Raw genomic sequence first — 23,047 nt, 5'->3', positions numbered from 1 at the left:
GGTACCCACTTGTATGCACTAGTTCCTTTGAACTAAATTTGTATCCTATCCAGTCTCCCTGAGACTCAGAAAGGTTCTTTCCTTTCTTCCTTCTTCCCTCAGAGTCCTGTATCACTTAGATGGAAATAGTATTGAGTTCTTTGGTCTTGAATCTAACCTTATAGTTCTTCTCGTTACCTTCAAACCTAAGTGTTTAATTTCTCAGTAAGTCAAAAACAAATCGTTACTTTTTAGAACTCAGGAAAACTAGGTCTAATTTGTAGTAGTGTGTTGTCCCAGTCTAATAATAATTTATCTCCTGTGGGCTCTCCATTTTAGGTTCTTACTGTAGTTATGCTGTTGTTATTCAGTATATCATGCTGTCTACACCGAGCCCATTGGCTCAACCTTCTGATCACTGTTGTTCATAATTTAATTTTCCATTTTCATAGGAAATTTTTATGACTTGGAAGTTAACTTACTCTTTCATAGTAATTATATATAGTATAGAATATACCATATATATATAGTTGTGTATATATGGTATAGTATACAATTATAATTATGCAAATCTTCATCCCTATTTTTCCCTTGTAGTAAGCAGGTAATTTTTTTTTTCTTTTTTTTACTGTACTGTTATGAGTCTGGGACCAAGAGGAGAATGGACAGGAATTTAAATTTGAATTTATTTTTTGTACTAGTTCAAAAAGAATTTTAGGTTAATGATTGAAGACAGTTTTACTCTTGCACTTACGAGATTTTGCAGGAGAATACTGATGGAAAAACAAACTTACAATAATTAATCCTCTGGTCTAGAAGAGAGGCAACATGATTTTCATGGGAAAGAGTTTCTTTCCCTTTCATCAGTTAACTAACTTGTATGTTATCCTAGACTCTAATTTATTTTTTTCAAATAGTTTGGACTAGATACATGCGATATTATCCTGCCCTGAAATTCTAATTTCTCATTGAAAAAGCTAATAGTTTCCTTCAAAACAGAAATAGTTTATAGTATCTTTTAGAGCTGGAAAGATAACCATAGTTGAGTGAGTAGTAGAGCAGTAACTGTTCTCAAAATTGTCATCAGAATACTGCCTTGGGAATACTGCCTAACGAAGATAAAAACTGTGGTCTTTCAGTATAGCTTGTATGACAAGCAAGTGCTTCAATAAATTACCTGTTCCATTGTAGAAGTCAGCAAACTGGCCCGAAATAAAGTTTCATGGAACACAGCCATGTTCATCTGTTTATATATTATATATAGTTGCTTTTGCCCTGCAAAGGCAGAATTGGGTAGTTGAGACAAGTAATGTATTTGCACAGAGCCTAACATATTTACTATCTGAATCTTTAGGAAAAGTTTGCCAACCCTTGTATAGAGCATTGATTTTGTTGGGTGAGGTAGGGATTGAGGCTGGTGAGAATCAGCTGGGCTTTTTCAGACTCACCACTTTCCTTGCCACTTTTCCAGCCTAATTTGGTAGACCTGCTTGCACCCCGACTCTGTTGAGTCCCTATTATTTTTCCCCTTTAAAAAAAATTATTTTTAATTGAAGGATAAATGCTTTACAGCATTGGTTTGATTTCTGCCATACATCAACATGAATTAGCTATAGGTGTACATATGTCCCCTCCCTCGAGAACCTCCTTTCCACCTCCCTCCCTTTCCCACCCCTCTAGGTTGTTACAGAGCCCCAGTTGGAGTTCCCTGAGGCATACCAACAAATTTCCGTTGGCTGTCTGTGTGACATATGGTGGTGTATGTGCTTCCATGGTACTCCCTCCATTTACCTCATCCTCTCCTTCCTTCCCCTCCCCTCCCGCCCTTGTGCATAAGTCTTCTCTATGTCTGTCTCCATTGCTGCCCTGCAAATAGATTCATCAGTACCATCTTTCTAGATTCCATATATATGTGTTAATATATGATATTTGTTTTTCTCTTTCTGACTTACTTCACTCTGTATAATAGGCTATAGGTTCATCCACCTCATTAGAACTGTGTTGAGTCCTTTTTCTTAATTGAGATGTAGCAGTTTCCCTTCTTGACTGTTGGGACAGAAAGAGTTGAGCCACAATACTAGAGTTTTGTGAGTTTTCCTTTATTTCAGGTTAGATGGAAACATAAAATGATTAGTTGGCAGATAAGAGTTAATTAGTTTCAACTTACATTAAGTGACATTTTTAAACCCCCACCCCTACTCCTTAATTTGGGCTTCACAGGTTGCTTAGATGGTGAGAGGTCTGCCTGCAATGCAGGAGACGTGGGTTTGATCCCTGGGTCAGGAAGATCCCCCTGGAGAAGGAAATGGCAGCCCACTCTAGTATTCTTGCCTGGGAAATCCCATGAACAGAGGAGCCTGGCATGGTAGAATCCATGGAGTCACAAAGAGTCAGACACGACTGAGTGACTAAGCACACCCGCTTCCAATTTATTTTTAGCTTCTCAGAAGTAAAAGTGTTGTTTTCATTTATTTGCTTTAATGAATAGTTGTTAATTTTCTTTCTAATTGTAACAGAAACTACAGGTAGCCTATCTGGAGTCAGTATCACCTCTGAACTAAACGAAGAATTGAATGATTTAATTCAGCATTTTCATAATCAGCTTCGTGATTCTCAGGTATCTGATTGCCGTGATTCTGTATGCTGTGATTCTTATGGAGGCACTTCATTATTTTGGTGTACTGGATTTAAAATCACATTAATGAAAGCAGTGCTTCTCAAACTTTACCAAGCATAGATGTCATGCAGCATGATTGTTAGAAATTGTAGATTTCTGGTCAGTGGGAACCTCCACTTTCAAGATTGTTTTGATTCGCACATTTGAGATGGGCATCCTGCTGTACTATTCCACTGCTGGACATCTTGGGACTATACTTTGGGAAATACTAAATTAGAGGAAATACCTCCTTTAAATGTAGTGATGAGTGAAACTTCCCCTTTGTATGCTTCTAGATCACACATTCTTATTTTACCTTAAAGATTGTATAGTCACAACTGTTTTTGTGAATCTGTGTTTTTGCAGTGTTTTACTAACAAGGAAGTTCTAAAGTTTAATTTCAGAGTTAATAAGTTATAATTTGATGACCTTTGTAAATAATGATATAAATGAAAATTTTCAGTCTGTGGGCCTTGAATATTAAAGGGTGAATTAATCTCTCTCCACTGGAACTGAGTATGGTTGACAGTGCATTATCTCCTGTCTGCTGACCAACTTAAAATGACCCAGCTACTTTGGAGAGTTATTTAGCAGTATCTAGTACATTTTCTCTGGTGACCCTGCAGTGGCCCACCTTGGAGAAACTCTGATATTCAAAAGGAGATACATACAAGAATGTTCATGGCAGCATTGTATTAATAGCAAAGCAGAAACAATCTAAATGTCCATGAACAGGAAAATGGGTTAATAAATTATGATATACACAGAATGAAATCCTATAACCAGTTACAGTAAATGAACTAAAGCTAATGAATGAAAATGAAAGTTTAAGAAGGATACCACTTAGCTTATCTTTTAAAATGTGTAATGAGTGTTTATTTTTTATGGATACATACATAGGTATTACAAAATAAAAACATGTATGAGAATGGTAGATGTCCAATTCCAGATTGTGGTTATCTCTTGAGAGAGTAATTAGTTGAGGTTTTGTACATATAAAGCTTTAGCTTTAATATTATATCCATAATATTTCTCTTAAAGAATTGATGTGAATGTGGCAAAGTATTGAGCTAGCCAAAAAGTTTGTTGGGGTTTTTCCTGTAACATCTTAATATTAAATATTGAAACTGGACTAAAGTCAGTGGTGGTTATTCATTATATAATTCCCTAATCCTTTGTGGATTTACATTTCATAAATATTTTATTAATTTTTTTTAATAGGAAAGAAGTGTTAGGAAAAACTGATAGGTAAAGAAGTTCATGATGGTGATTCTAAAAAGATGGCAAGAGAGAGAATGAGATTTCTGAAGGTTTATTCTGTATAAAATGTGGCATTTCTAGCACTTAATTTAGATCCAGGTAATAACATCCAGAAATCGCCACTGTGTAGTTATTTGTCTATAAAACTGTATATATCACAGTATCTATAGTGGCACATCAGGAAACTCTATGTAATTGGGGAAAAGGAAAGACATATGCTTACCCAGGAGCACAACCTGCACAGATGTTTATCTCTTTTTATAAAGAATATTTACGCATCTTTAAAATGAGAATGCAGCCTTGAATTGCCTTTATTTTTCTTCTTCTTCTTTTTTTTTAATAAGCCTCCAGCTGTTCCAGACAATAGAAGACAAGCAGAAAGTCTTTCATTAACCAGGGAGATTTCTCAGAGCAGAAATCCATCAGTTTCAGAGCATTTACCTGATGAGAAAGTCCAACTTTTTAGCAAGATGAGAGTGTTACAAGAAAAGAAACAAAAAATGGACAAACTGCTTGGAGAACTTCATACACTTCGAGATCAGCATTTGAACAATTCATCATGTAAGTAAATCTGGCTTAGCAGTGAGTAGAGGACACATAAGTATATATGTCAACGTGTAGTAATTACTTTGTAAATATTTGATGAATGAATGAATGCATAGTTACTCAAGAAAATTATAATTTTTGTGGTGAAATAGGACTTGTATGTGAAACATTTTTGAGTGATAAAGCAATGTAATGTAGAGTCAAATAGATGGTAGATATGTTCTATAAAATTCAGAATAAAAGATGAATTTGGGCTTGAAAAATTGGTAGCATTTTAGAAAGGGAAAAATATCAAAGTGCTTAGATACTTGGACATAGTAATGCTGCACTTCTTAGCATATCCAAAATTTTTCCTTAAAGAAAAACTAAGCCAGATTACTACATTTATTTTAAAATTATGAAACAGATTTAGGAAGTATTTATATGAAAAAAACTGAGATATGAAAAACTTACTTAGTGCAGAAAGTTCCAAACACCACAGTTTTTGAAATATAGAAATAGTCATCTCAGGTGGGAATAGAAAAGGCATACAGTCAGCCTAGTTATACTTACTGTATAACTATATTATATAGCTTATACAGCTATAAGCTATATTATATAGCTTAATATACTAGGTTAAATAATTATACAACCATCTCTTAGTATCCATGGGGGATTGGTGCCAGTACTCCCACCCACACCCTCTACAGATAACAAAATGTGGGGGTGCTTAAGTCCCTTATTTAAAATGGCATAGAATTTACGTATAACCTAAGCACCTCCTCCATTACACTTGAAATCATCTCTGGGTTACTTAACAATACGTAATACAATGTCAGTGCTGTGTAAACAGTCAACCAGCATGCTGCAGATTCATGTTTGTTTTTTTTTTTCTGAATATTTCCTGTCAGCTTTTTGTTAAATCTGCAGATCTCTTGGATAGGGAGGGCTGATTGTACTAGTTATTTATATTGATTTATAACTAGTTAGTTATATAAGAAAATCAATGGTCATCTCAGTTATACTGTAGAAACTGTCTTTTCCGACCTCAGATGTTTTACTTGCCTTTGTCTAATTGAGATCTAGTGTCTTGTCCTCATTTAACCTCATCCTTCTCCAAATGTGGTCACTGCCCCTTCCTCAGTTGATAGTAGGAGCTGTATATTGGAAATTGGAATTGGCAGGGTCAACCCCACTGGTCATTATTCTCTAGCATTTCAGCTGCTGTCTTAATAAAGAAAAAACAAGGGATAGAAAACCATCTCTGGATCCCTGTCCCTTGTTCTTCAACCTAATTCTCTGCCACCCTCAAAGAAGTGTACTGTTTCCGCCCTGAAATACACTCTTCTCTTTCCCCCAACTTCAGCTACTCCTCCCCCTCCTCCAGAGTGTAATCCAATCCCAATGCTTATTCTTCCTAAACTGATGATCATAACCAAGCAAAACGTCTTTAAGTTTTTAGAAGTTGTACTCAGAGTCTTGTGGTCAGTTTTATATATATAAAGAAAGGAGCACTCTGTCTACTGAGACTAAAAAATGATATTTTTCTCTGGGAAAAAGCGTGAAAGCAGCAGCAAAAGGTAGAATAGTCAAGGAATAGAAAGAAAAGACTATTGGAAACCAGCTGTAGCAGGTGATAACGTGAGCAACAAATGATGGTTGTCATTGTGAGAAAGATAAATGATAATAGCTTAGAGTGGTAGGAGAGAGAGAAGCACGAAGATTCTTAGTCTTCATTCATTGTGCTTGAAAGCATAAGATATCTTTGATCTGTGTGGACAGAAGAGTGAGTAAAATGTAGTTCAAGAGCTGAAGAGGATTAGCCATCAATCAATTAGAAAATCTTATTACATTTCATGGTGTAATGTACCACAGTCACTTTAACAATTTTGGTTTATGTTTTGGAACAAGAAGAGTTCCATCTTGGAGACAAGATAGAATCCCTCTGGAGTGGAACATTCTCAGGGACCTGATCAGCCAGGGCTGCCCCCTAAACTTGTAGCTGGTGGGCTGCTGCGTTAACTTAACCTAGAACCAGATTGATCTGAGAAGCACTCGTGTTACTTTTTCAAGGTAGAATATCATAGTCCTTGTGGATTTCCATCTTGTCTTCCTGCTCTTCTTTCCTTTCTGTTTTAACTCTGGTTGGTTGAGGGACTTGTTAATAAACAAGTAGCCTGGATGTTATATGCTTAAGTTTCACATTTTAAAGCTGCAGAATTTAAGATGTTAATGACTTTTAGTTTTCATTTTTCTTTATCCAAGCAAAGTGTGAATGTGTTGTTTGATGCTATATTTATGTATGTTACCTGGCTTTTTTTTTTTTTTTTTGGGTAGTTGTGCCTTCTTCAGCCTCTCCACAAAGGAGTGTGGATCAGAGAAGTACAACCACAGCTCCCTCTGCTCCTGTAGTCTTAACACCAGTGGTCAATGGAGAATCCAATAACCTCACGCCATCTGTTCCTTATCCTGCTGCTGCTTTAGTTTCTCAGAATCAGAATGAAAATGAAGGCCACCTAAATCCAACTGAAAAACTCCAGTAAATAATTTCTACGCACATTGTTTACATAGATTATAGTTGAATCATAGGGTCAAATTTGGGGTTTTTTGTTGAAAATTCTGGAAAAACTGAATTTAATATGATAAACATTCTTAAGTGATACAGTGGAAGAATAAGTGTGTGTGTATTATACATGTGTTTTTGAGTTATCCTAGAGAAATGTAATTTCTGTGAGCTAATGTATTCCTGGGGTCTTCTCAGGTGGCACAGTGGTAGAGAATCAACCTGCCAGTGCAGGAGAGGCAAGAGATGCGGGTTTGATCCCTGGGTTGGGAAGACCTCCTGAAAGAGGGCATGGCAACCTGCTCCAGCACTCTTGCCTGGAAAACTCATGGACAGAGGAGCCTGGTGGGCTACAGTCCATAGTGTCACAAAGAGTCAGACACGACTGAGTGAGCGAGCCCAGCAGTACATACTGTATTCCTGTTTTACAAGGAAAGGGGCTGTAGTTAAAAGAGCTGTGTATTTTAGCCCAGACTATAGAGTCAGATAACCTTGAAGTTGTATTTCACAAGGCTGTGTGACTGTGGACAAATAGCACCCTCACTTAAGCCTTTTTCTCTTTGTCTGGCATAATATATTTGATCATAAAGGCGTTTTAAGTATTAAAAACTATTGGCATTATTCCTGGAATTCAGTAAGAACTCAACAACCTAATTATTATTAAATGTGACATACTTTATAGATCTGTATATATTGTAGACAAATTGAGCATCTTCCATAAATGCTCAGTAATCCCTGTATATCGGATTTGCCTGATTTAAATGAAATATTTAGTACTTCACATTATTGATACTTATTAAGAAACCTAGGAATATCTTTGACATTAAGATTTAAGCTGTTAATGTTTGTACCTGTTTAAAGTGAGCAGTTTAAGGAGAATTTCTTAATTTTTGTCTGTACATTTTTGTCCAGATATAAGGTGATGAGATTTTGAATAACCTATACTTGAAATTAAATTCATTGTAGTCTCATACCCTGGGTATTTGACTGAGTTTAACATTTGTATGTGTTGGCTGCTACTGTATGGAAATAGTTTATACTTTATTTTACTAAAATGGGTGTTAATTTGTATTTATTTGTTGTTTATCAGGAAGTTAAATGAAGTTCGAAAGAGGTTGAATGAACTAAGAGAATTAGTTCATTATTATGAGCAAACATCAGATATGATGACAGATGCTGTGAATGAAAACACAAAAGAAGAAGATACTGAAGAGTCAGAATATGATTCCGAGCATGAAAACTCTGAACCTGTTACTAACATTCGGTAAGAACTTTTTTTAAGTTTGTTTTGCTAACATATTCATTCTAACAGTACTTTTAATATGGAACAGAAAACCCTCAGTAGAGTCCTTACTGTTTGCATTTTACTTAAGCTTTTCTCCTGTAAGTCTGCTGTTTGGTCAGGGTAATCTTAACTTGTCCTGTAAAGAAAAGCAAGTAGGGATGTATTGAGTATAGAAGGTTAGTAAATTTGCTGTTTGTTACATCAAATATAAGTTAATTATAAGAAGTATATAACTTCTCATTTTCCTGTGTCTTTATTTTTTGGTGTAATTTTAATTTTCTTTGTTGTAATTTTAATTTTTTTAAGATATTTTTCTTCTTAAATTTCTGGATAGCTGAAGCTAGTGAAATGCAGGAGCCATTTATTTAAAAGATGAAATTAAATGGGGAAATAGCCAATGACGTTCATAGTTTGGAATTATTTTATTAGTAGTTCTAAAACTTTGATTTTTTAATATTACATGTATTTTTTTCCCTTAAGTAACTTGAGGTTGTTGTCCTTCCTTTCAGAAATCCACAAGTAGCTGCCACCTGGAATGAAGTAAATAGTAATTCTAATGCACAGTGTGTTTCTAACAATCGAGATGGGCGAGCTGTTAATTCTAACTGTGAAATTAACAACAGGTCTGCTGCCAACATAAGGGCTCTAAACATGCCTCCTCCTTCAGGTATGATCGACTCTATTCATAGACACTTGTACCATATTCTTGGGAAGTGGATTTTCTTTCTTTAGAGCTCTTAATTAAGTTCATTAAGTTACTGATTTCAGTGATACATACTTTCAGCAGATTGTCGATACAATAGAGAAGGAGAACAAGAGATGCCTGTCGCACAAGGTCAAGATGAAGAGGAGGAGGAGGAGGAGGAGGAAGCAGAAGATGAGGCCCTCAGTGGAGCTTCCCTGTCTAGTCACAGCAGCAGCCTGATCATTGAGACTCCTGAAGATGCTGAATTTGAACATAAGATCCAGAAGCTTATGGCTGCAAAACTGAAACTTAGACACTTACAGAACCTTGTTGCCATGGTGCAGGTAAATACTGCTTTTTTTTTTTTTAATCTGTCAAAAAAAGTACAGTCTTGTAAGGTAAAATGTGTGTATATGTTTGATAATTATGTGGATATAAGTATACTAGTATATGTTTATTGAATTCTAACTATATAGTGGTTTATATGCTTAGCACTTTACATGCCATATTACCAGAGATCAGCAAACTTTTCCTAAGGGTGAATTAGTAAATATTTTAGGTTTTGTGGGCCAAACAGTTTCTGTCACAATACCCAGCACAAAAGCAGCAAGAGACAGTAAACAAATGAGCATGGCTGTGTACCAGTATAACTTTATTACAAAAACAAGTTCCTGCCAGAGATTCTAGTTCTGTATCATGTAGAACTCAGTAACATCTCAATTAGGTGGGTATACATACAGATTAAAAATGTTAATTGACCACAGTTGTACTGTTGTCAGAGCCAGAGTTGAGACTTCTGGCTGAGATCTTAACTCACTTGATGTAGAAAAACCATATGTTGTCTGAATTTTATTCAGTAAGGCCAAATAAGTAAAAGTTGGACCTTTTAGTTGTAAATTTTAAAAAAGCCATTTGTATATATGAACATAAAATTACATAATTACTAATAGACTTCTAGACAGTGTATTTATTGACTGTTGTGGTCCAAAGTTATGACTAGCTATAAACCTTTTTAAAAATGACTGAACTTTTTAAAATCAATCCTTTTCATCTGTTACATATATAGTTCTGTTGTTTTCTCAGCAACGTAATCACTGTATAGAAATATCCTTAAGAGTGTTTCTAAAGTATTCAAATTTATATGATTTTTGAAATCCAGAAATCTTCTGGTAAAATTAGTGATTTGTTTTCATTTAGGTTTGCTTAGCTTATGTTACGTCAAAAAAATGAAGTGTATATAACCACACTAATAAATGTATAGAAAAATTTTTTTTGATGAATAAGAAAATTCAAGTGTTATTTACAGCCTCTCTTGAAATGCTTATTTTGAATTACTCAGGTGAAAGATGACTGTGTACTTTATTTTAAAATAAAGAAAACATTACTCGTAAACTCCCTCTGAACTTTCATAATCCCATTCTCCTTCACAGAGATTTCTGTACATTTAAATCAGTTTGCAGTTGTAGCAAAAATTACGTAAAAGTTTTGTTTTTTATTTCTTTGTGTTTATATAGATTGTATTATTTTACAACTTGCTTTTTTTCCTACTACACATGTCAGAGATTTCTTCATATCAGTGTGTTGCTTTTCAGTCGCTAAGTCATGTCCAAATCTTTGCAACCCCATGAGCTGTAGCATGCCAGGTTTCTCCGACTACATATCAGTGTATATATACCTCTCTATATGATTACATAGATAAATAATGAAATATAAATAATACCTTATATGTTTATATATACATATACATTGTTGTTGTTCGGTTCTAAGTTGTGTCTGACTTTGCAATCCGATGGACTGCAGCGCACCAGACTCCCGTATCCTTTACTATCTCCTGAAGTTTGTTCAAGTTCCTGTCCATTGAGTTGGTGATTCTGTCTAACCGTCTCATCCTCTGCAGCTGCCTTCTTTTTTAACCTTCAGTCTTTCCCAACATAAGGATCATTTCCAGTGAGCCAGGTCTTTGCATCAGGTGACCAAAGTACTAGAGTTTCAGCTTCAACATCAGTCCTTCCAGTGAATATTCAAGGTTGATTTCCTTTAGGATTGACTGATTGGATCTTCTTGCAGGCCAAAGGACTGTCAAGAGTCTTCTCCAGCACCGCAATTTGAAGTCATCAATTCTTCAGTGCTCAGCCTTCTTTATGGTCCAACTCTTACATACGTACACGACTTATGGAAAAACAATAGCTTTGACTATATGGACCTTTGTTGGCAAAGTGATGTCTCTGCTTTTTAATATGCTAAGTTTGTCATAACTTTCCTTCCAAGGAGCAAGCATCTTTTAATTTTGTGGCTGCAGTCACCATCTGCAGTGATTTTGGAGCCCAAGAAGACAAAATCTGTCACTGTTTCCACTTTTTCGCCTTCCATTCACCATGAAGTGATGAGACCAGATGGCATGATCTTAGTTTTTCTAATGTTGAGTTTCAAGCCTGGTTTTTCACTCTGCTCTTTCATTCTCATCAAGAGGCTCGTCAGTGTATCTTCACTTTCTGCCATTAGAGTGGTATCATCTGCATATCTGAGCTTGTTATTTCTCCCAGCAGTCCTGATTCCAGCTTGGGAATAATAGATGAGAAATGATGAATAACTTGGTGGCTTATAAATGAGTCAGCTTAACTTCAGGTTTATGTTGAATGGAGCTCTTTTGACATGTATGGGAAAAAAAGAAAACTGCAACCCCAAAGGATTAAGGGGCCTTGTCCCGAGAGCTTTTTAAAAAATGATCCAAAACTCTCCAAGTTTTTATGTGTTTAAGATTGATAAGTTTTATTTATTTTATTATGGATAGTTTTCTTTTGCTTGTGCCTTTATTTGTATACTTTTTCCCAAGGGACTCAGGAGTAGTTCTAAACAGTTATATAGTTATCATGATTGTATAAAACTATCATTATTCCTTATTCCTGATTAGATTAAGTGAGACAACTTATATGCTCTGTAAAACCTTATAATGTCTTTTAAGTCTCCACATGTCCATCTGATGTATCTTAGTCTGTAAAACAATGTGTTAGTGCTCTCCAAGAGTAGAGTCTCTGTTTCCTGTCCTATGGAAGTTCTATAATCAAACCCTACTGGCCTTCAAAGTCAGATTCCCTGAGGATTCCCAGTCCCTTTGCCAGATCCCCAGGCTGGGGATACTGATGGGCGGCCTAGAACCTTCATAATAGTGCGAGAACTTCTTTGGTATTATTGTTCTCCAATTTGTGGGTCGCCTACCTGCTGGGTACAGGATTTGATTTTATTATGATTGCAACCCTCCTACTATCTCATTGCGGCTTCTCCTTTGTCCTTATATGTGGAGTATCATTTTTTGGTGGGTTCCAATGGCCACCTGTTGATGGTGGTTCAACAGCTAGTTGCGATTTTGGTGCTCTCTCAGGAGAAGATGAGCACTCGTCCTTCTGCACTGCCATCTTGAACCAGTCTCTTGTAATACAACAGTAATTACATCAGTATTTCTGTAGTCCGTTACTTCTGGTGTTGGAGTTTATATCAAGTGTTCAGACACCCTCATGTAACAATCTGAAACTTAAGGGTATTTTTTTTCTCATACTTTGGTTTTTCCACTTCTTATTGTGTGAAAATGCCTCATGGTCCATCTTTGGTATCTTTGGGTTGCAACTCAGTTTCTTTTTAAGCTTACCATTTTAGTAATACATTAGCTTAGCTTTTAGATCTATGATAAGACCAGAGTAACACCATGTCTGGAAGCTTAAAATGGATTAGATAGGTTTGCAATCTAGTCAGCTTCAGCTCTTTAAGATTTTACTAGAATTCTATATCCAGCAGTTAATGTTTCAGTTGATATCTGCAGAGAAAGCGTGTATAAAGTGTACAGCATTAAATATTTTTAAGAAAATGTGACAGATGACCTCCAGTCTTAACAGTTTAATAAGTACATTGATTTTAACAGAAGATATGGATCCACTGTTAGGAAGATAAGTAATTTGTTGTTGTTTTTGTCTTTCCAGTGACACATTTGAGTTGGTACATTCTCATTAGCTTTTCTATTGGGAGCCATTGGTACTTGTTTCACAAACTAAATACCAAAGTGAGGAAATGGAAAACTAACTGAGCAAGTGATACTAGACATAAATTATTAAATTGTTGATATAAAAGTTACATCTGAAGAAAAATCTCATATCAAGAGGTCCCAGCTTCAGTGATACAGTTTTTATCTTTTTTCATATAAGCTGTTTTTTGATAGTTCATAATCTGGTCAAGGAAGGAAAAGTCAAACTAGTGTTTGCCATTACTGGGTAATTGGCAGCTCAAATTATTAATGTACTGTTTTAGTACTTTATTTCCTGTCATTGGTAGAAGATGAACTTCATTATTCTCTAAAAATCATATGCTGTCCCTACTGCTTTCAATTTTATGTGAATTTTACAACCAAGTCATGTTTACTAGGGTATGAATTGGATAATGTCTTTACATATCAAGATCATTTTAATATAATAATGCTATTTTAGGATGATGATGCAGCCGATCAAGGAGTTACCTCTGTGGAGGATTTCTTCCCAGCAGAAGACACCAAACAAAATGCAAATAACACTAGAGGAAATACCAATAAAACACAGAAAGATGCTGGAGTAAATGAAAAGGCAAGGTATGTTAAGCTTCTGACTTTCATGTCATAAAATTTTAGAAAGTCTCCATAGGTACTCTGCTACATCGTGTTTAATGCTGTTATCAGATTTACTGGAGTCCACAAATATAATGTCAATTTAATTATAGAGAGAAATTTTATGAGGCTAAACTACAGCAGCAACAGAGAGAACTCAAACAATTGCAGGAAGAAAGAAAGAAACTGATTGAGATTCAAGAGAAAATTCAAGAATTGCAAAAGGCATGTCCTAACCTACAGGTAATTAGGAAATTTCTTTGTTTGTCTGAAGAAAGATGTTTAAAACCTTAATGTCAATTGAAAGTACTCCTTGTCTTTTCTAGTTCTGATATGATAGATTTATAAGTCTTTTATGATTAAAGAAATGGATGGACAAATGAAATGGGTTAGGGATGTACCTTTATGCTGTGAAAGATAGCACATAGGAATTAACTCTGATTATCTACATTCTTTCACTTGTTGGGCTGCCTGGCTATTGATTCAGAACATGTGTGTTCATAACTATTTATTATATTAAGATATTTTGGTTTGAACTTTGCAGTTAAGGGAGAAGCATTTCCATTTCTTCCTGGTCTAAAATTACATTGTAGAGCTGTTAAGCTACCATGAGTTTTTTTTTTTTAAATAAAATATTTTTTTTGTAGTTTGAATATTATATGTATATATGCTTATTAAATAGTATCCCATGCATGGATGTTTGAGATTGAGCAGAGAACATACAATCTTTGTCCATGTCACATAATCAGGAGTAGGGTTAACATGGGAGGGAACTATCTGTTCTTTTTGAGGTTTTTCCTATACTTTATTGTTATGAATAGCTTTATTTATGAGTCAGGTTTTGTTTTCAAAGAAAAGGAAATGTATCAAGTGATATTTCTAATATAACTGTTTCCTAGATGTTTATCTTTCATTCTTTGTCTAATTCTTTTTTCTTGTTCCCAATCTAAAAACCAGAGGAATATATGCCAGAGTTGGGTTCAGTATGTGACATTTTCCACAGTAATGTTTTATCCCTCATGTCCTGTTGTTCTGGAGGGTTGTAATACTGATCATCTTTACCCTGCATTTTCATCTTGTTTTCTTAGGTTTTCATTGAATCATGATGGCAATTGAGGTGTGGCAATAACAAACTAAATATGGTACCAAAGCCCTAGAGAAGTGGTGAAATAATTACTTTTATGAAATTAACAATTACTTTAATTCTTCATAATAGCTTTTATTAATTCTTTTTTAGCTGTCAGCTGCTAGTGTGGGTAATTGTCCCACAAAAACACATATGCCAGCTGTTACTTCATCCCCAACCGTTAATGAAAATGAAGCCAGTACAAGCAAATCTGGTTTTGAGCCTCATGATTCTTCAGTGGTAGATAATGAGGTATTGTATACTGCACCTTGTTCCTGGGTCTTAAGTCATGTCTTAAGAAAACTGAGTATCTGTGAAACATGTTTTTAAATGTAGCCTATAATGTGCCTTTAAGTTGTGGGAAGAAATAATTTTTTCCAAAAAGTAATTATGTTGAGATACTTCTAAGTATCTTTAGTCTTGCCCTGTATTAACACATATTTGGCAGAATTGTATGTAAGGAATAGTTACAGTAAGTAGTATTCATTTCAATTAGAAAAACTTTTCCTTTGGCATTTTATTTATATGTGATTTATGGAAAGCATAACAATTTTCTGTCAATAGTTGATGAAGTTAATATGTGCATGTTCAGTCGCTCAGTCATGTCTGACTCTTGCAGCCCCAAGGACTGTGGCCCAGGCTCCTCTGTCCATGGGCTTTCCCAGACATGAATACTGGAGTGTGTTGCCATTTCCTCCTCCAGGGGATCTTTCTGACCCAGAGATGGAACCCTTTTCTTTCATATCTCCTGACTGTATTCATTAAGAATTAATGGTTGCCTAATTTTTTCTAATTTTATTACTAAAATAGCATTTTGGCCTTCATGGGTGTCTCAGTGTAAAAAGGATAGAGTGAGGATAGAAATTTTTGTTGGTATTAGCAATAGTATTAACCTGTTTTTCTTTAAGGCTGAAACAAATCCCGTATTTACAGTAACTTGACTGTAAGTTTTGAAATAACAGGTATGGTCAGATATGCGAAGACATGAAATGTTAAGGGAGGAGCTACGACAGAGAAGAAAGCAGCTGGAAGCTCTGATGGCTGAACATCAGAGGAGGCAAGGTCTGGCCGAAACTGCATCTCCAGTGGCTGTTTCATTGAGAAGTGATGCATCTGAGAACCTTTGTACACCTCAGCAAAGCAGAACAGAAAAGTAAGAGAGGTGTTTAAATCAGTTTAAAAAATACCACCTATTTAACACTTGTAAGATAGGCAGCCTCATTTGCCCTCTGCATCATAGTACAAGTCTGCTATTGCAGTGAGGCTTGGGTGTTAAGCATCACCTTTGTGACTCAATCCAGCTACTTTCTGTTGTAACTTCTCATAGCATCACCTTTCTCTCTTTTTAAATTTTTTTAAAAAATTACTAAGACACTTGACCAAACTGATAGGGAGTTTCTTGAGGGTTTTGATCTAGAAAACTGTCACTCAAAGTTAAAAAGTTGAGGGAGGTTTACTTTAGGAATGAGTCCCAGGGGATATGATTACGAGTAATTTATTTGAAGAATTGTTTTGTGGAGGTCAGAGTAAACATTTTATATTACAGCAGTTGGAGAGTAACAGCCATTGCATAGTTAATTATGCCTAAATGAAGTTTTATATATACACCCATGTATGCATATACATGTAGATATATATATATAATTTTTTTTGGCAGAGGGTACAGAGTTTGTTTCCTAGTAGGAGGTGAAGTAGCTCATCTCCAGAATGATCTGTATTTTGTCTCTTAATCTCCAGAACAATGGCAACTTGGGGAGGTTCTACCCAGTGTGCCCTGGATGAAGAAGGAGATGAAGATGGTTACCTTTCTGAAGGAATTGTTCGGACAGATGAAGAGGAGGAAGAGGAGGAGCAAGATGCCAGTTCCAATGATAACTTTCATATGTATCCTCCACACAGTGCAAATCGTAATTCTTACAATGTAAAGGAAACTAAAAATAGGTTAGTTTCAGTGTTTTAATTTTTTGCTTGATTTTTAAAAAGTCTCCCGTCTTTCTGACACCAAGCAGTTCTTCAGTTATCTGAACCAAGTGCATGTTCCACAATATAATTCAATTCTAACACTAACTACCTGGAGTTGGCCAGACTCCACAGGTTGGAAGGCTCAGTCCCAAGAAGAGTGCCCTCACTTCAGATGCCACTTTAAAGTCTTGAGTCTTCAGAGCACCCACACTTCTGTCTGACTTGGCTACAGATTTGGGGGTTTCCATAGCTCCTTTTGCTTTGCTGACAAAGGTCCGTATAGTCAAAGCTATGGTTTTTCCAGTAGTCATGTATGGATGTGAGAGTTGGACCGTAAAGAAGGCTGAGCGCCAAAGAACTGACGCTTTTGAACTGTGGTGCTGGGAAGACTCTTGAGAGTCCCTTTCACAGGAAGGAGATCAAACCAGTCAGTCCTAAAGGAAATCAAACCCTGAATATTCATTGGAAGGGTTGATGCTGAAGCTCCAATACTTTGGCCATCTGATGCTAGGACCTGATTCCTTGGAAAAGACCCTGATGCTGGAAAAGATTGAAGGTGGGAGAAGAAGCGGGTGACAGAGGATGAGATGGTTGGATGGCTTCACTGACTCAATGGACATGAGTTTGAGCAAACTCAGGGAGATAGTGAAGGACAGAGAAGTCTGGTGTGTGCAGTTAGGACATGACGTAGTGACTGAACAACAACAGCAACAGCCTCTTTCATGTTCCATAATTTGCTAAAACAGCTCGTAGAGCTCTGGAAAATACTTACATTTACTGACTTATGAAAAATAATAATCAGAGAAAGAAACGTGTAAAGCATGGGTGGGTTGGGAAGGAGCAAAGAGCTTTTATGCCCTATCTGGGTACGTCAGCCTCCTAGGACTTCACTGTGTTCAACCCAGAAGCTGTCCTCACCATGCTGTTTAGGAATTTTTATGGTGATTTCTTTACATAGGCAGAATTGATTGAGTCATTGGCGATTAAGCTGTCTCCCTCCCTAAAAGTTTGGGGAATGAGGCTGAAAGTTCCAGCCCAACATCTGGTTAGTTTTTCTGGTGACCAGTCCTCATCATGAAGCTAACTAGGGTTTGCCAAAAGGAGCGCATTATAAATAACAGAAGGCAGTCATCACTCAGGAGATGGTCAGGAGTTAGGAGCTGTGTGCTGGGAACGTGGGACAAAGACCACGTAGGGTATTTACTTTATCACAAGAGTACTGTTGTCAAGGTAGATTCCAGCTCGATAGGAGGAGGGTTGATTATCTTTGATCTTCACTCTTGTTTTGGGGAATTAAGCAAAAATAAAAATCATAAATAGTAAAAAGATGTGTCAACAAAGATATCTACTGCATTGTTATTTATAACCAAAAAACATCTCATGTATAAAAAGATGGTTAAGTAGTTGCACTTGATGGGGTGTTATGTGGCTAAGCTTTAAAGACATGAAGAGTGGAAAAATGCTTGTGATACAGTATCCATAATAACTTTTCATTTTGAAGAATACAGAATTATATGGACTTTTCTCTGTAAAACATAAGTGAAAAAAGACTGAAAAGGAATGCAAAGTGATACTGTACAAGACTAGAAATCCAGAATTTTTCTCACTCTATTTTACATACATTTTAAGTCCAGTGAACTTAAAAATGGACATATGGAACAAGCAGGATATCAAGGTTTTTTGCCAGATTTAAAATTACATAATTTTAGATTATGTAATTTAAATTTAATTTAAATAAATACATAAATAAAATAAATTAAATTTGGATTACATAATTAAAATTACATAATTACATAAAATGACCTGATGCTTTAAATCTTGTGTTAGGTGGAAGAACAATCGCCCTTTTTCAGCAGATGGAAATTATCGTCCTTTAGCCAAGACAAGACAACAGAATATCAGCATGCAGCGTCAGGAAAACCTTCGGTGGGTGTCTGAACTCTCTTACGTAGAAGAGAAAGAACAATGGCAAGAACAAATTAATCAGCTAAAGAAACAACTTGATTTCAGTGTCAATATTTGTCAGACTTTAATGCAAGACCAGCAGGTAAAGTTTACTCTGCAAGTAAATTTTTTTAATCTTATTTTTGAAGCAGTACATTTTTCTCAAGTCATTGGTAACTGTTATGGAAAATTTTTTCTTTCCACAGACTCTGTCTTGTCTGCTACAAACTCTTCTCACGAGTCCTTACAGTGTTATGCCCAGCAGTGTTGCATCCCCTCAAGTGCACCTTATAATGCACCAGTTGAACCAGTGCTATACCCAGCTAACGTGGCAACAGAATAATGTGCAGAGGTAATTTGTTCCTTAGAAGTAGTGAGGATGTATACTCAGTGCTAAAACTCAGTTGTAGCACTGGTTTTACAGTGTAAAAGCAAGGGTTTTATGGTTACCTTCTGAGAGAGAAAGGCTGAACCAAATTGCATTTTTGAATATTCTCTGATTCCTGAGAATTTTATAAGCAGTGATTTTGCCTAATGTTTCCTTTTAATTCTGTGGACCTGACTTAAAAAAAAAATAACTATGGTTTTCAACTTTACACTTACCTTAGGTGAAAGTATTTGTTGTCATTATGCCTATCTGATAGAAGTGCTAAGTGTAGTTCTTACTCCAAAGGCTGTTATTAACTGTGCAGCACAAGCAAATATTTGTTGTAGTAAACATCAGAGCAGCCATTTTGTTCCACATACTGGAAGTTTGTTTTGTTTTTAATTAACTGTTATTTAACATTGTAAACTCTTTATTTTATTTGTTTTTTTGTTTTGGCTGGGTTGGGTCTTCATTGCTGTGTGGGTTTTTTCTCTAGTTGCAGTGAACGTGGGCTACTCTGTAGCTGGCACAGGCTTCTTATTGCAGTGGCTTCTCCTGTTGCGGAGCATGGGCTCTAGGGCACCCAGGCTTCAGGAGCTGCAGTTCTCAGGCTCTCGAGCACAGGCTCAGTAGTTGTGGCACATGGGCTTAGTAACTCCGTGGCATGTGGGATCTTCGCAGACTAGGGATTGAACTCATGTCTCCTGCATTGGTAGACGGATTCTTTACCACTGAGCCACCAGAGAACCCTGTGTTCCACATACTGTTGAATCATTATATATATATATATATATATATATATATATATATATATATATATATATATATATATATACACACACACATATACATATATGTTTATATATATACACACACACACTTTCTGGATGTACTTGATATAGATGGTAATATAACTAATCTTTAAATTACTGACTCCTTCAATTTTTATAGGTTGAAACAAATGCTCAGTGAACTCATGCGCCAACAAAATCAGCATCCAGAAAAACCTGCAAGCAAGGAAGGAGGCAGTGGTGCATCACACCCTCCTTCTCCCGGTTTATTTTGTCCTTTCAACTTTCCAGCTCAGCCTGTAAATCTGTTTAACCTACCAGGGTTTACTAATTTTTCATCATTTGCACCAAGTAAGTGGCCAAAAACTTAAAGAAAAATAAGTAAATGCAGAGTCCTTGAGACTAACATTTGTCTAATACATGGATTTTTATCAGTCACTTTTGGAATGGTAGGAAATGTTTGCAAAGAAAAATATAAATTCTTTTCTACTTTAATTCTTTATAGTGAATGTTTAAATTGAATATGGTTGCTAATGAAACCAAATAAGTTATGAAATGTTTGCTTAGTCTTACACCTTTGAATTATTCCATAACTGTTTATCAAGGAGAAAGAAATTAACCTGTTTACTGACCGCTGTACATCAGGCACTCTGTAAGATATTAGGAGAGGAGAGGTGCATAAGACAGCACCCTTCTAGAGGGTTTCATGTCTTTGTAGGGAGATACACCTCTAGACTAAGGGTGACTATTTGGTTCAGGCTCATATTTACTTTTATTTAGTTCAGACTTTTATTCAGACTTTCTCCACCTATCATGTGCCATACAGTATATAAATGGCTGGGATTCAAAGATGAGTAAAGCTGATGCTTTAAGGATTTTAAGAGTCTAGTGGAGAAGCTAAAAGTGTCAATAAATGCTTGGTGCTTTGTCATGGGTGCTGTAGGAGTGGTGCAGGTGAGATTGAATAGCCTGCTTTTTGCGGGGACAGGATTGTCGGCAAATCTGTTTTTTCCTACAGAAAGGGATAGTAAAGCTAAAGAACCAATAGAACTTTTTTCCAGGGAGATTAGAAGGGAAAGGGCTTTCTGGTCAATGGAACCACTTAAGAGTTGCAAAGCAGGGGAACAAGTGTATCATGTTGAGAATTTAGAGGTCATAAAGTGTGGCTAGTGTTTCAGGCCATGGCAGGGGCAGAGTAGTCCATGTGCTGGAACTCAGCAGAGGCCCTTGTGCTGGGCAAAGAAGCTTGGTCTTTCCGTTGCTTACTAGAGGGGCCACTGGTGGACTTTGGGCAGAGGAATGCATGAAATTTGTATTTTAGAATGATGACACTAGTCATTGTGTTGATTGAGATTGGAGGGACAGAGCTGAGAGTATAGATGGTGAACAAAAGCCTATTGGAGTAATAGTGGGAAGGGGACGATAGCTTGACCTAAGGCATTGACGGTAGTGGTAAAGAAAAAGGAGTAATTGTAAAGATGTTCTGGAGAGAGAGTGATCAGTTAGGTGAGTCGTGAAGAGAGAGGAGTTGAAGGTGTTTGCCAGAGAATATACAAAGAGAAAAAGGGTTGGGAGGGTTTTGTGAATATAAATATCCATATATCACAGTGTATTTTCTTAATGGGATTGTAAAAGTAATGGTGTTAAACAGTTTAACAAGGTTTTTAGTTCTTGAGTGTGGGTTAATACTGGCAGTAAACTTTTTTTGACTAGGCTGTTTAAGTAACAAATAATACAGGCAATTACACATACTGTTCCTTTTTGTCATAATATGCCTTCTACCTATGGCAGCTCTGTTCAGAGACTGTTCATTCTTCATCAGCTAGTTCAGTTTCCTGAAACCTTGTTCCCCTTCTCCCCCAAGTTAGTGGCCCTTTTGCAAATACCTCTGACGCAGCACTGTATATTAAAGTATGTGGTTATATTTTACTTCCCAGTTAGAGTGGAAAGAACCTGAGCTTTGGAGTCATGCAGACCTGAGATCTAACCTTCGCTTTCATTTACTAGGCATTTGATCTCTAAGCCTTTTTTCTCACTAGTACAACAAATATAGTACCTATTTCACAGCATTGTTTTGAGCATTGAAAGAAGTAACACGTAACACGCCTACGGTAGAGTCTAATGCACCTGCAGTAGAGTCATGTTTACTTTGATAAATATCATGTATTATTTTTTCTAACTTTTAACTCTTAAGGAGGTGGGGATCGATATTTATCTTTTGACTCACCAGTGCTGAAAACATAGTAGGACTGAGCTGTAAAACAGTGATTAAATAAATGAGTGATGTTGTTTAGTTGCTAAATCGTGTCCAGCTCTTTTGCAACCCCATGGATTGTAGCCCACCAGGCTCCTCTGTCCATGGGATTTCCCAGGCAAGAACGCTGGAGTTGGCTGCCATGTCCTTCTCTAGGGGATCTTCCTGACCCAGGGATCAAACCTTTATCTCCTGCATTGGCAGGTGGATTCTTTACCACTGAACCACGCTGTTACTTTATTTTAATTAGTTTTTTGTTTTGGTGGATTGGAATGGCACATTTAATTAAAACTATCTTTCAATTTTGTTTTAAGGCCAGAGGTGCTTCTGTATCTTACCCGTTGTTTTTATTTACTAGGTATGAATTTCAGCCCTTTATTTCCTTCTAATTTTGGAGACTTTTCTCAAAATATTTCTACACCCGCTGAACAGCAGCAACCGTTAGCCCAGAATCCTTCAGGGAAAACAGAATACATGGCTTTTCCAAAACCTTTTGAAAGTAGTTCTTCTATTGGAGCAGAAAAACAAAGGTACTTTATTGTAAACATAATCCATTATTTGCTTAAGCGTCACTTGGTGATTATATGTATTACATGTCATTTGAAAATGTAATTAGGGAAGATGTTTGTGATTGGCTTGAGAGTGTTGAGAATGAAGCTCTGACTTCTTACCAGAGGTCTCTCAGGCATACACCTGCTGCTAATGCTGGTTCAGGAACAGTTCAGAGTTTTGATCAGAGTGTCCTATAAGATTCAGTTTGAAAGTGTAAGACTGATGGGGAGCACATGTAAATCCATGGCTGATTCATGTCAATGTATGGCAGAAACCACTACAATATTGTAAAGTAATTAGCCTCCAACTAATAAAAATAATTGGGGAAAAGGAAAAAAAAAGAAAGTGTAAGACCTAACCTATAGAGTGTCTTTGGCCTTGATTTCGTATCTTTCTTTAAGATTATAAACAGTTCACTGTTCATTGGTTTAGGACTGGAAACTAACATTAACTACTGGGGGATGGTTTTTATAA

The 23,047-nt window shown here is 36.3% G+C and overlaps 1 protein-coding gene across 23 annotated transcripts in view; it reads left to right on the top strand.

Moving 5' to 3' along the window:
* Nucleotides 1-23,047, top strand: part of PCM1 (pericentriolar material 1) — an 83,876-nt gene that overhangs the window by 22,186 nt on the left and 38,643 nt on the right. For 13 of the 23 annotated variants that reach the window (XM_061134695.1, XM_061134696.1, XM_061134704.1 and 10 more), the window contains 15 exons: nt 2,496-2,596; nt 4,240-4,456; nt 6,758-6,959; nt 8,074-8,247; nt 8,778-8,935; nt 9,053-9,297; nt 13,426-13,562; nt 13,691-13,820; nt 14,815-14,955; nt 15,666-15,856; nt 16,441-16,644; nt 18,493-18,712; nt 18,816-18,961; nt 19,928-20,118; nt 22,380-22,551. In XM_061134695.1, coding sequence (XP_060990678.1) covers nt 2,496-2,596; nt 4,240-4,456; nt 6,758-6,959; nt 8,074-8,247; nt 8,778-8,935; nt 9,053-9,297; nt 13,426-13,562; nt 13,691-13,820; nt 14,815-14,955; nt 15,666-15,856; nt 16,441-16,644; nt 18,493-18,712; nt 18,816-18,961; nt 19,928-20,118; nt 22,380-22,551 — 2,629 coding nt within the window. Of the gene's footprint in view, nt 1-2,495; nt 2,597-4,239; nt 4,457-6,757; nt 6,964-8,073; nt 8,248-8,777; nt 8,936-9,052; nt 9,298-13,425; nt 13,563-13,690; nt 13,821-14,814; nt 14,956-15,665; nt 15,857-16,440; nt 16,645-18,492; nt 18,713-18,815; nt 18,962-19,927; nt 20,119-22,379; nt 22,552-23,047 lie in introns of those variants that run through there. The other 10 variants (XM_061134700.1, XM_061134697.1, XM_061134707.1 and 7 more) reach the window with 2 other exon arrangements.

Source organism: Dama dama, chromosome 32 (genome assembly GCF_033118175.1).
Source record: "Dama dama isolate Ldn47 chromosome 32, ASM3311817v1, whole genome shotgun sequence".
In the NCBI taxonomy this organism is placed as follows: Eukaryota; Metazoa; Chordata; class Mammalia; order Artiodactyla; family Cervidae; genus Dama; species Dama dama.
Note: the sequence above shows the minus strand (reverse complement) of the source record. Positions and strands in the feature narration are given on the sequence as shown.